Consider the following 13,218-nt stretch of genomic DNA (forward strand, 5'->3'; position numbering starts at 1 on the left):
ACACACACGTGAACACTCGTTCCCGCTTACACACATGTACACTGCGTGGTCACACACGCGTCCTCTCCCACGGGCGGCCCCGAGGGCCCTGAGGGCGGGCAGGAGCAGCGGCGAGGGCAGAAATGACTGGGAAAACCTAAACCCAGCTGGGACCCCAAGCACAGCACAGCCTGGCCGGTGGCCTGAGAGGCACTAACAGGGCGTTACTGGCGGCTTCGGAGGCGGCATCGACCACGGACAGGGCTCCACACTCGGCACATGTGGGCGCGTGCCCAAGGGGGGCCTGGGGCAGCCAACTGCTGGTGGAACAGAGGCTGGGACAAAGCGGATGTGGTTCTTGTGGACACGGGGGGCGGGGCGCCCAAGCCTCCTGGGGCCGGACGGGTCCTGGGGGGCAGTGGGGATGAGTCCTAGGGGGTGTGAGAAAGGGGTCTGGGGGGATGAGGTCTGGGAGAGAGTGCGGATAGGTCTGGGGTCTGTGGGGAGAGATGTCCTCAGGGCCTCGTTCCACTAGACGCACCCAGAGCCGGGGACCAGGAGGTGCAGCCCGTCCGGTGTGCAGCCCTTCAGCCATCACCCCATTTGCACAAAGAAGCGAAGCCCTGGGGTGGAGGCCACTGCCTGCCTTCTGGTCCCCACGCCTGGTCCGACCACGTGCGGCCCACCTGGGAGCGGAGGACCCGTCCGATGGGGCGTCTGAGAGCTGCCTGGGCCGTGATCCTGAGCGTGCGTGAGTGGACCTGGGCGTGTGCGGGTGTCCTGTCTGTGCGGGTCTGAGGTGCTGCTGAGCCCTCACCCAGTGCACAGCAGGGCGGGGCCTCCTCAGGCCGGCAGCTGTCAACAGGCTGGGCCCAGCACCTACCTGACCGGGCTCCAAGCCCGCTTGACCTGCCACTCACCCTACCGGAGCCTCAGTCTGCAGGGCGGGGACCTGACAGAGCCCACTCGAGGGTGATGGCAGGACGCAAGCCAGTGCCCTGCACAGGTCCGACGACGTCCTGAGGTATGCAGCCAGGGGTGCGTGTGCACGTGTGCATGTGTGAGCATGTGTGTGCGCATGCGTGTCTGTGTGGCCCCGGGGCCTCCTTGCTGTGTGATGCTGTCCAGGGGCACATGTGGGTGCTGTGTTGTGGGGATGGGCCCGAGCAGGCCTACGACGCCCCACTTCCCAACCCACAGACCATGAGGCCAGGCTCCCAGCCACTGCGGGCACCCCAGGGTCACAGGCCTCCCCCCAGGCAGGTTTCTAACCAGGACCAAAGCCCACAGGGACCCAAGGGATCGGTGTCCTGAATCTTTTGTTCGCAGGGGAGAGCAGGAGGAGAGGAAGAGGGAGAGAGAGAGAGGACAGACAGACAAGCCAAGCAAGACTGGCACGGAGGGGAGAGAGGGAGTGGGGACCCCGACACAGACACCAGTCAGGCTGAGGGACAGACAGAGCAGGTACAGCGAGGCTCAGAGGCTCAGAGGGCTGGGGCAGGACAGAGGGGGCCTGTCCCTGCCCGCTGTCAGCCCTGGCTGTGACTTGCTGCTCCGTCCCCTGGAGCTCCCAGGACCTGGGTCTCCTGTTCCCTGGCAGGCTGGAGGGCAGCCCCCTCTCCCCACTGCTGGGCCCGGCCTAGCCACTCAGGACCGCCACCTGCAGTGCCGTGTGCCCTCTGGCCAGGCACGGTCCTCTCTGGGCTAGCTTCCCAGGTAGGGCACCCGGCCCATCTATGACCCCTCCTCCCACGCTGAAGGCACCACAGGACAGGCACCCAACCCCGACGGGGGGCTGGCAGAGCAGTGGTCTCCCCAAGCAATGGTTTCACTGTTTGCGAGGACCGACCACCGTTGTGGGCCAGACGGAGAGACTGCGGCACAGGGCAAGGCAGGGCTGGCTGCGCGCCGGCACAGCCCCCGGGCCTCAGTCTCCCGCCCGTGCTGGGGCTCAGGGCTGGGTGAGCTCTGGGTCCTACCCTGCCCGCTCCTTCAACTTCTTGTCCGCGATGCCGTCTTTGGACACAAGCTTGTTGAACACCAGGATCCCGATGGCCATGTTCACCTGCGGGCAGAGGGCGGGTGTGGGGCGCCCGCTCGCACACGGGCCGGGGCGGCACCGGCTTGGAGTGCCCACAGCTGTGCCCCCCACTCCCTGGTCAGGGGATGGGGCGCCGGGGAAGAGGCAAAGCCACCGGAGTAGGCTTTGCCAGCCTGGCCCACATTCATGCCCCTTCACCCCACCGTCTCCCCCTGCTGTTAGGTGGGTCCTTGGTGCCACATGAACCCTCCCACACCCCGCAGGCTGGGTGTCGAAGCCTGAGCCTCCTAGGTGACCCCGCCACCCAGCAGATTCCGCCATGACCTGGGGGTCCTGTCAGGCGGGGGGACGCCAGGCAGGCCAGGCTGGGGCTCGGGTGGCAGGTCTTTCTCCATGTGGGGTGGGGTGGGCACCCCGGGGCCGGTCTTGGTGGGCTGAGCTGACCAGCCAAGAGGCCCATCTGCCATCATCACCGGTCAGCACAGTCGGTGAAGTGAGGTCAGGGGACAGGTATTCGAGAGTCCGTCCCCACCCGGAGGGGCTGACCAGGTGCGCAGGTGCGCAGGCCGCCCTGCCCCCACACGGCCGGGCACTTGCCCTGCTCAGAGCACAAGGGGCTCCGGGGGCCTGCGGTCCAGCTGCTGCCCCGCCCAGATGCGCCCCGCACTCCCCCCCCTTAGCATCCCTGCTCTGGTCTCCTGCCCACGAAGGGGCCCCCCACCCCGGCCTCTGCTCTGGCTCCGCCTGGGCCCTGCTCCCACGCTCTCCGCCCAGCTCGTCCCAGACCTCGGCTCAGGCCAGCCAGCCACCTACGCCCCGGGAGTGTCTGGGTGCCCAGGGTGTCTCCCAGGGTGCAGCCTAACGACCACGTGAGACCCGGAGCAGTGTCCCAGGGTGCCCCCGACACCTCTGTGGCCCTGGGGCCCCGGGCTCTCCCACCTGCAGAGGCTGTGTCCCGGCCGCGTTCCTGTGGCCTGGGGCCCCTGGGCCTCCGTGGAGCCCTTGTCTGGGACCCTGGGCTCAGATGTCCGGGGAGGCTGTCCCACCTCAGTGGGTGCCTGGGCCCTGCTTTCCACCTCCCGTGAGCAGAAGGTCCCAGACAGAGTGGCCACACGCTCCGCAGCCTGACTGGGTGGAGGTGACTTTCTGGGGTGACCTTTCTGACAAGGCCGGGACAGTGGACAGGACCCCGACCCCCACCTGCCTGCAGCAGACTCTGTGCAGCCTTTCACCTGCGTGTCCCCATGTGCGGAGGGGCCCTGGGGCGGGGGTCCCACAGGGGGTCCGGGCCAGCCCCTCCCCTCCAGGTGCATCCTGGGAAGGGACACAGGTGGGAAGAGGCTCCTGCCTCTGCCACCGGCACCTCCCACCCTCCTGGGGCACCTGAGCTTGCTGGCCACTGGCCTGCTGCTTTGAAATGCCCACAGCCGTCCAGCCCGAGCTGGCCCAGGCTGGGCTTCAGGGAGGGGCCTGGGCAGTCACCCCCGTGACCCGGCACTCCTGGCCCTTTGAAAGAGAGCGTGGGAAATGCAAAGGGAAGCTGAGGCCCAGTGAGGGGCGGTGCCCCTCCAGGGGGCCCGCCCAGCCCAGGCCCTCCGCCCGTCCACCTGTCCCTACCCACTGATCACTCCGCACACGCACACAGGTCTGGCAGGTGCACAGCTGGTCCCCAAGAACCAGCAAACTGCTCACAGAAATCAGAGGCCGCTAGCCCAGCCCAGCCTCTGCACCCTGGTGACCGAGGGCAGATCGGGGACTGGACACCACCCCCAGCGCCCAAGGGCAGCACCATCAGTTCCGGCCGAGCCTGGCGCTGTGAGCAGGTCCATACCAGCACAACGGCGGCGGCTGGTCCCACGAAGGCATACAGCAGTCCCCCCTCCAGGGAGAGCCAGCAGCTGGGAGGGAAGCAGGCTGGTTACTGGCGGGGACACCACAGCTTCCCGGGGGGCAGGTGAGGCCCTGAGAGGGGCCGAAGGGATCCAGCATGAAGGGCCCTGGATGCCGGACCCTCACACTCATTCTCTAGCTTCAGAGCCTTTGGGGGTTCAGGTGGCATTGTACCCCAGCTTATGAATGAGGAGCAGCTGATAGCAGGGGCCCATGGCAGGGGGCCAGGGGCCCTGGCCCACCCCTCCCCGCAGCTGCCCCCTGCCCGTCTCCTCCTAGACCCTCCCCAATCTCACATGAGCCCCTCCCTCCTGACGGGATGCCCAAGGCAGGGGCTGGGGCCGGGGCCTGGCCTTCCGCCCAATGCAGCCCCACGGTCTCAGCACCTGGCCCTCCCTCACGCCACCCTCGAGTGTGAGCTCCACACTTCCACAGATGTTCTGGACACACCCACGGCGGCCCACGGGGTCTGGAGCCCAGTGAGGACTCCGTTCGTCCCGTGCTTCTCCCTCGGCCCCGTGCTGTCGTTTCCGCTGCACCCTTCAGACCCCCTCAATGTCCCCCTTCTCCTGATCCACCCGACCCCAGCAGGCTGGGTACTCCTTCCTCTGGGCACGCACCCCCTGGGGCCTCCAGTAACTAGGTCCTCATTCAGGTCCCCTGCCCCCCACTGCCCAGACGGGGCACTGCTCCAGGGTCCGGCCACATGCTGCCGCCCTGGGCGCCACAGTGAGCCAAACTGGACCAGCCCGCTCAGCCGCTCCTCCGGCCTCTCGGTACGGCTTCTTCCCCATCCCGCAGGCCTCGGCTCCTCTGCCCCCCAGGAAGCCACGCCGCCCCTAGGTAACCCCACGCTTCCTGGCTTGGCATTCCAGGCCCCTGGCTCTTCCCAGCAGATCCTTCAGGGGCCTCAGTGACTTCTGGTGAAACAGGCCCCCCACTGCCCGTCCAGCCCTGCCTCGGGCCTCCCTACAGTCCTACTGGTGCAGGGTGGACGCCCCACCAGAGGGGGAACCGGGGCAGGAGAGACCAACAGACCTGTCCAAGAAGGCGGGAGGCCCCACCAGCTCCCACCATTTCTCTGGACCCCACTGCCCACAGCCAGGGAGGAGCTGGCTGACGGAAGGAGGCGGCCACCCGAGGAGCCCGGCCTCCATCTCCTGGGGACCCCCTCTCCCCTCCTAGGGCAGTAGGAGGGCCTGGGGTGCTGCGTGGCCTCCCCCACATCCCCACGCAGCCCGACTCACTAGTTCATGGTGCTGTACCCTTTGGCCTTGGTAAAGCCCACGGAAATGGCCACGACCAGCGCAGGGAGCCCTGGGGAAGGACCAGAGAGGGCATCAGGCTGGGCCGGGGGAGGGCAGGGGACGGGAACGGGCTCCGAGACCTCTGTGCAGAGGGGGACATTGTGCGTGAGGGGCCACAGGGACGAGGAGCCACAGAGCGGGGGCAGGGCTGCTGGCTCAGCAGCCAAGCACGGAGGCCCAGCCACACCGGATTCCAGGTTCAGAAGGAAACGTGTTTTGGTACAAGCAGATCCCAGACACTGAACGGGACCTACTCATACTAAAAAGCTCCTTATCATCGGAAATCCAAGCGGCATCAGTGATTCAGGTGACAAGGCCAGGGCGGGTGGCAGGTCGGGGAGGCCCACCTGGGGGCCGGGGGCCGGGGGGCGGGGGCCGGGGGGCGGGGCACTCACCCCAGCCCAGGCAGAGGAACCGCTTCCGAATGAGGCGGTTGCGCAGACGGCCCGTGACGGCCATGTGGGACTGCCAGGCCTCGGTGAGCACCCAGCAGAAGGACGACAGGAAGAAGAAGTGCAGGAAGGCGGCCACCAGCGTGCAGGCCACCTGGCGGGCAGGCGAGGCCGAGAGGCTGGGCAGGCGCTCCCTCTCTGGGCCCCACGCCGCCCGTGGGCCCAGCGGCCGCACTGGTGACCGGGTCTAGTCCCCGGGCAGGAAGCCACCGAGGGTCGCCCGGTCCACACCCTGCGACGGGCTGTGGACCACCTAAGACCCCTGGTGGGCGCCTGTGTGACCCTGCCCTCGAACTGCCAGGGACAGACGCCCCTCCCACCCGGTCTCCTCACCCACCCATTTGTCGACGCACCAGATGCCAGCCAGGAGCCCGCTCAAGAGCCCTGGTTCAAGCTCATCTGTTCAGTAGGCGGTGACCCCGAGGCCCTGAGAGGGTGAGTCCCCCTGGGGCCATAGGAAAAGGCACAGATGAGCTCAGACAGAGCCTGGTGCCCAGCAGTGGGCTGGGGAGGGGTTTGGCCTGGCTCATCACCAAGCATCTGTCCAGCTGGACACCAAGTCCCCCTGCCTGTCCTGGCCAGGTGACCTGCCCCCACCCCGGGCCCAAGCCTCATAGCTGCTGTGGCCAGAGGAGGCGCCAGAAGGGCTCCAAGTCTGTCCCCTCCTCCCTATGCTTCTGTCACCCCATCACCTACCCCATCTGGGGGTTGAGGGGTGCGTGTGGCAGAGCCCAGGCTACCTACCTTGTTGCGGGTCTGGGTCTGCCCAACGAGGATGAGGGCGTTGGAGGAGATGATGGACAAGCAGAAGTTGATGAGGATGACGGACCGTTCTGAGCGGATGTACCTGTGAGAGAGAGTGGGAGGCCCATGGTCAAAGCCCAAGAGGGCCTCACTTCACAAGTACTGGGGTCCTGTGGCTGCACCAAGACCAGGCGTTACTCCCTCCCAACAAACACTGGCACCATCACCAACCCCATCACCACCACCATCCTCATCACCATCCTCACCGCCATCCTCACCGCCATCTTCATCACCACCACCATCCTCATCACCATCCTCACCACCATCACCACCACCATCCTCATCACCACCATCCCCATCACCACCACCATCCTCATCACCACCATCTTTATCACCATCCTCATCACCATCCTCACCACCATCACCACCACCACCCTCATCCTCATCACCACCACCATCCTCATCCTCACCACCATCCTCATCACCATCCTCATCACCACCACCATCCTCATCCTCACCACCATCCTCACCACCATCCTCATCACCACCACCATCCTCATCCTCATCACCATCCTCATCCTCACCACCACCATCCCCATCACCACCACCATCCTCTTCACCATCCTCATCACCACCACCATCCCCACCACCATCCTCATCACCATCCCCATCCTCACCACCATCCTCATCACCACCACCATCCCCACCACCATCCTCATCACCATCCCCATCCTCACCACCATCCTCATCACCACCACCATCCTCATCACCATCCTCATCACCATCACCATCATCATCACTGTCCTCATCACCACCACCACAGCCACCATCACCACCTTCCCTGTACCACATACCGAATTGCACATGGCCTGGAGCCAGGGAGAGCCCCGGGGAGCCCCTAGGCACAGCTGTCCTCTCCAGCAGGGGACGGCTCATCCTTCAACACGCTTCTCCTCATCACTCAAGATCCTCTCCCGTCACCCCACCCTCAGACACAGCTCATTCCCGGGGTCTCACCGTCAGCCTGTTCCCAGCTCTCAGCCCACCCCACCCGGTCTGATCCTGACTGTGAGGCAAGAAGGGGGAGTGGCTCTGAGCAGGGCTGCAGAGGCCACGCCCCAGTGGCTGTGACCCTGGGCAGGGGGCCAGCCCTCGTGCCTCGGCTTCTCCCTCTGGGCGGTTGGAGGGAACGGCACCTGCTGCTCAGGGCTGTGGCTGGGGACAAGGACAGAAAGCGCAGGCCACCGTCCCTTCTGCTCTGTCTCCCAGCACAGCGTCCCCAGGGCCTGGGTGGCCGGGATCCGGGTGGTGGCGGGCTGAGCGTACAGGGCCGTGCCTCAGGGGCGGTGCAGAGGCATGGCACGACATGTGACCTTGGGCAGGTCATGTCTCTGTGCTAGGTCCCCACTTCCTGACAGGGTGGGGGCCTGGCTGTGGCTCACCGAGGCAGTGATGGCCAGCAGAGCTCAGGAGGAGGCGCTCGGAAAATCGTGGGTAAAACTGTCTGAACCGCAGCGGGGCTGCCCCGCACCCCTCCCCAGAGTCTAGGGAAGCCGAGGCCTCAGGGGAGGGGCTGGGCGCAGGGACTCGCCCTCAGGCAGAGCAGAGGCTGCTGTCGCAGGGCACCCAGTGACCAGAAACGCGCAGGCCACCCCTCCCCACCGCCATATCGACTTCTCGCTGGCCTCGGGAGATGTCAGTTCAATTATCGGCTGGCACTGCCCTGCCAAAGGAGCCAGACACACCGGGAGTCCTGGCCAGGCCTGGTGGGTGGCTACTGGGCAGGCAGATGACCTTGACTTCACCCTCCCTGTCCCAAGCCTCTGCTCGCAGGGCTCAAAGCAGGGCACTGGGGACAGGAGGGTGGCACGTGCCCCTGGCACATGCTGGCGCTCACAGTCTCACGTACATTTGTGGCCTCCGGGGCCTGGCTTGGACGTGAACCTGCACACACGTCCCTCACCCCAGGCCGGTGACAGCTCAGACAGCCCCACACTGCCTGCACCCACGGGCCCAAACTGGACAGCAACAGGCCTGGGGGTGGGGACTGGGCGGAGGGCCCCACCCTGCACCCTGACCCTGGGCCCAGGAGGGCCATGGCCTTTCGTGTCCTGGTGGTCCAGGGGCAGAGTGCTCCTGGGGGAGCAGGTGCAGCCAACCCGCCAGGGAAAGCGTTCAGGAGGAAGTGTGGCCCAGCGTGAGGCAGGAGCCGAAGGCACAGCTGGTCCGCCCCAGCCGGCTCCTGGGTCCCCACCCACCACGGGCTCGTCAGTGTCCCTGGGGCAGCACCGGCTCAGGCACTGGACAGGCGAGGGTGGGGAATACGGGGGGGGGGGGAGGATGGAGGGGTGAGGGGTGCATGGTAGAGGTGGGGATGCCCTCCATCCGAGATGGCAGCGGGCAGGGGAGGGGGCTCTGGGCCACCCCACCCCCGTGGCCGCCCTGGGAGGAGAAGGAATGAGATGTGACCCTAGCTGCTCCCCTCCCGGGACCCCTGGCCCTGCGCCCCACAGGGACACCACCTCCACACGGAGACATAGATGATGATCAGCATGAGCAGGGTCAGGGACGACACGCCGCAGCCCACGATGAGTGTCACCGACGGTACCACCACCTTCTCCATGTTCTGGGAATTTGAGGGAGAGAGCAGAGTGAGGGGCAGGGGCCGGGCAGACGTGCAGATGGGGCCCTGCGCAGGGCCTCTGTCCCCCGCCCCTCAAGCTCTTCTCTAAGCAGCAGCCAGAGAAATTTATAAAAAGCCTCTAGAGCCTCCCCCCTCCCCCCAAGTCCCAAGCCAGGTCAGACGCCCTCCCGGCTCTGCGGAGCCCTGGCCTGGCCTGTCTTCTCGCTCCCCCTTGAGACTGGCTTGTGCACCCATGTGAGTACACAACCCACAGTCCACGTCGTGGGCCATGCCCCCCACGTGCCCAGGGCCCACCGGCAGACGCAGGACAGCGTGTGCTGGCGAGAGATCAAGGCCCGATGCCACCGGAACCCGGACAACTCGCGCACTGCAGACCCCTCCACGCTCTGGGAAACACTGTGGGCACAGCATGGCCAGAAATGGAGGAGCTTCTTAGAGTACCCCACGCTAAAGGTGTCACCTTTCTGTCCCTGGGGACACGGCATGGGGAGCTCAACACAAATGTGTTTGCACACAGATGCCGGCGGCCCAGGGAAGGGGCTCAGGACCACGGCCAGCACCCCTGGCTTGGGCCTAGCAGCCTGAACTTCCAGGGCAACCTTGGAGCCCCTCCCTTGGGCCCCATTGGCTGTCCTGGCTGCCACTCCCCAGGCAGGGAGCTGCAGGAGGCAGAGCAGGCCAGTGCTCCCAAGGCCTGAGGCTCCCCCTGGCCCACTCCCCCTGGCCACCTGCTGGCCTCAGCTGCTCCCAGCCTGTTGGGAGGCCGCAGGCCCTGGCCACCCTGGATGGGGTGTGAACGCTGAGCCCTGTGAGTGTGGAGGGGGAACAGAGTCCCTCCTGTGAACTCCCTCCTCTCCCTCTCCTTTAAGGTCAAGGTGTGGTGGGAGGTCGCCCACCTGTCCTGCAGACCCACACACCTGGCACACACACCATAACAATGCCAACCGGCCCTGGTGCCCAGCTGGGCCCCGTGCTCGCGGGCACACCTGCCCCCACTGTCCTCTGGGGAATGCCACCACTTCCATGGGCAGCGCTGCTGGCCCGCCAGGCTCGGCCTCCTCCACGCAGGCCCTGCTCACCCAGGGGAGCACGGTGACCTCGCCCGCCTCAGCCGCCCCAACCTCGTGCACTCTGCCAGCGAAGGGAGAGAAGCACACCGTCCCCTACAGCTCAGACCCCACAGGGGGGCTCTGAGGGACTGCAGTCCCAGTACCCCATAATTTACCCACGGAGACCGGAGGTCCCCGGCTGGGAGGGGGGTGGGGGGCCAGGCGACCCCGGCAAGCGTTTCTAGGACACGAGGGTCACGGGCGGGCGAATCAGTGGCTCATGGCTGGTTCCCGCTCCGACCTTTGTGGCCATCTGCCTGCACCTGTCCTCACCGGGCCTGGCAGCCGCACACCCACCAGCTCGCCCCCCTGCCTGCTGTTCCCTCCTCCTCCGCCTGGCTCACTTGTCATTCCTGACAGCCCTGGCGTGGCAGGTTCTGGACCACACAGAGAGGGGACAGGGACAGAACAGGTGGGCCAGGGTACCAGCAAACTCCAGGCCTTGTTGGGAGGGCTGAACCGGAGACCTCAAGGGCGAGAGACTGGCGCAGGCAGGAGCAGGTGGCCCCCTGTGAAGACAGCGCCCCAGCCCAGCTCGGTCTGCTCCAGGCCCTTTGCATGTGCCCGGTGCCCCCTGACCTTCACACGGCTAGTTTTTCTCTCAGCAGAGCTGTCACCCCCTCACAGGTGACATCGCAATGGCCAGTCTGAACAGCCCGTGGCCTCTGCCCCTCACCTTGTGCTGAGGCCTCCAGGCGCCCACCCAGCCCGGGCTCCTTTGCTGTGTACACGGTCATGTCTGCTCCCACCTCCGCTCTTCTCTGGAACGCTCTGCACATCTTATGTGCGGATTTCCTTCCTACCGCACTGCCTCTGCCTGCCGCTGCTCCAACACCACCCATGGCTCACAGCTACCCACACACGAGCCCTGACCACAACTCCAGCTGAGCCCCAACCCTGTCCCACGCCGGGCTCGACCCTGCTCAGACCAGTGACGCTTCCAGGCACATCACAGAAACACCACCACCAACGGTGCTCACAGACAGCTCGCTGCCCGCCAGGCTGCCCGGTGCTGTCGACCTCCCCTCACGCAACGCCCACAGCTCGTGGCAGGTGGCACCGTCCCCACAGATGTGACTCAGAGCAGGCTGGCAGCAGCACAGCCCTGACTTGGCCTCCTCCCTCCTGTCTCCCTGCACCCCACTCCCTGCCCGGGATCTCACCCCTCTGGCTCCGGGGGGGTTGACCACAGCTCCCACCTCCACCACCTCTGGGGCCCTTGCTCTGGACTGCAGTCCCTTGAGGCCACCTCACACCCCAGGGTGCCTGCAGCCTGCACCCGCTCAGACCTGAACCCCATGTCCAACATACCAACCCCAGCGGGAAGGCAAGCAGTACCCCGGTCCCTCTCCACACCCAGCCCAGCTCACCTCTGCCACCAACCCACCTGCTGCTGGGCCATTCTGCCCTCACTCCTACCGGGATCCCTGCAGGGCCCCAGTCCCACCACCATCCTCTCTCATCTCCCAGCCACCCAGCTGCCCACTGCCCACTGCCCTTGGAGTGCAGGTCAAGCTCTTCCAACCTCCATCCAGAGCACCTGCCCTGTCCTGTCCTCCAGACCTCACCCCTTCTCCTGCTTGCCTCCCAACCTCCCTGGGCGACTATCACTCCTCCCGACTGAGCTCGGATGGTGAACTCCTGCGCACCCCTCAGGGCCCCACTCCAAACCTCCTCATGCACGTCCTTAAACTACCCCCCGAGGGTGGGTGGTCTGGAAGTACAGCAACTCCCTCCCCCAGCAGGGACTGCCCAGCCTGTCTCAGCACAGGTCAGTCTCCTCCATCAGACCCTGCGCCCCCTGAGGACAGGCCTGGGGTCCGGCTCCAGCTACAGGCGCTCAGAGGGGTCATGCACACCGCGCCATGGGTGTGTGACAGCAGTCTCACCTTTGCTCTCGGTCCCTCCCTGCCGGGCATCTCTGGGGTCACCTCTCACTGAGCTAGAGCTGGCCGGGCCACCCAGAGGACAGGGCCATCTGGCTCCTCCTGGCATGCCTGCTCTGAGCTCGTGCCCATGCCCTTGAGGGGTCACAGCATCAGGCAGGGCTGACTACAGTCGCATCTCACAGATGCGGAAACTGAGGCTCGGAGAGGCCAGGCAGCCTGCCCTCAATCCCATGGCCAGTGGGCGGCTCTGTGACTGCTGGGGGGCTCCTGTGCCCTTGGCCTCAGCTGCCTCCCCTGGGACTTTGGGACCGGGCGCCTGATCTACCACCTGCCTCCCATCTGTGTGTGCCTGGCATGGAGGGGGAGCCCCACGCCACAAGCCCGAGTGCAGTTGCAGGCTCCCCTACCAAACCAAGACGCACACCCCCTCACCAAGCCAGGCCCTGCATCTGTCTGCCCCTCTCCTGCGCAGTGGGGCCTTGCCGTTCACCTTTGCATGCACCTGGCACAGGTTGGCTTTTCCTAGAGAGGCCCCCTTGGCATCAAGCCCCTTCACTCACAGAGTTTTACCAGCACAATCACCCACACGTCCATGCACCACCCTCACAGAGCTCCGTGCCAGGCGCAACCGAGCTCAGCCCTCCCGGGAGGAGGAGGGTGTTGTCTGAGGATGCTCAACCCCGCTCCAGGAGCTCCTCACCAGCTGGCTTGCTCCTCGCTGCCACCCTGAGTGGCACAGGACCACCTCCACCCTACTGTGGAGGAAACTGAGGCTCAGAGGAGCTGAGACCAATCCAGGCTCACCACATGTGAGGGAAGAGCCTATGTTTCAAGATTCGACCAACAGTGACCTCCTCCGGGCCAGGCCCTGGGCTGGGGGAGGAGAAAACGGGGCACACATCCCACTGCAGAGCCCTCCGGGGTCTTCTTCACACCCGGAGACCCATGGCTCGGCCCTGCCCTACTTACTCCAGCCCCTTGGGGGACCCAGGAAGCCCCGGGCCCATGGGTTGCTCCCCCGTGCAGCGCAGCCGGCTGCTTTGGCGCTGATGACCATCTGCGCAGAGAGCCACCTCTTCAGGGAGCTCCCCGGAATGGCCCTGGCTGCTGCCCCCAGCACCCTGCTCCCAGAACCAAGGCCAGCAGCCTCTCGTAGGGACAGC

The 13,218-nt window shown here is 66.0% G+C and overlaps 1 protein-coding gene across 1 annotated transcript in view; it reads right to left on the reverse strand.

Moving 5' to 3' along the window:
- ADGRB1 (adhesion G protein-coupled receptor B1) overlaps positions 1-13,218 on the reverse strand; it is a 59,631-nt gene that overhangs the window by 11,517 nt on the left and 34,896 nt on the right. Inside the window, exons 18-23 of the mRNA XM_036281306.1 lie at positions 8,936-9,039; positions 6,414-6,516; positions 5,613-5,763; positions 5,158-5,227; positions 3,852-3,918; positions 1,959-2,044 (exon numbers count right to left, since the gene is read on the reverse strand). Coding sequence (XP_036137199.1) covers positions 1,959-2,044; positions 3,852-3,918; positions 5,158-5,227; positions 5,613-5,763; positions 6,414-6,516; positions 8,936-9,039 — 581 coding nt within the window. The remainder of the gene's footprint in view (positions 1-1,958; positions 2,045-3,851; positions 3,919-5,157; positions 5,228-5,612; positions 5,764-6,413; positions 6,517-8,935; positions 9,040-13,218) is intronic.

Source organism: Molossus molossus, unplaced genomic scaffold (genome assembly GCF_014108415.1).
Source record: "Molossus molossus isolate mMolMol1 unplaced genomic scaffold, mMolMol1.p scaffold_m16_p_33, whole genome shotgun sequence".
Taxonomy (NCBI): Eukaryota; Metazoa; Chordata; class Mammalia; order Chiroptera; family Molossidae; genus Molossus; species Molossus molossus.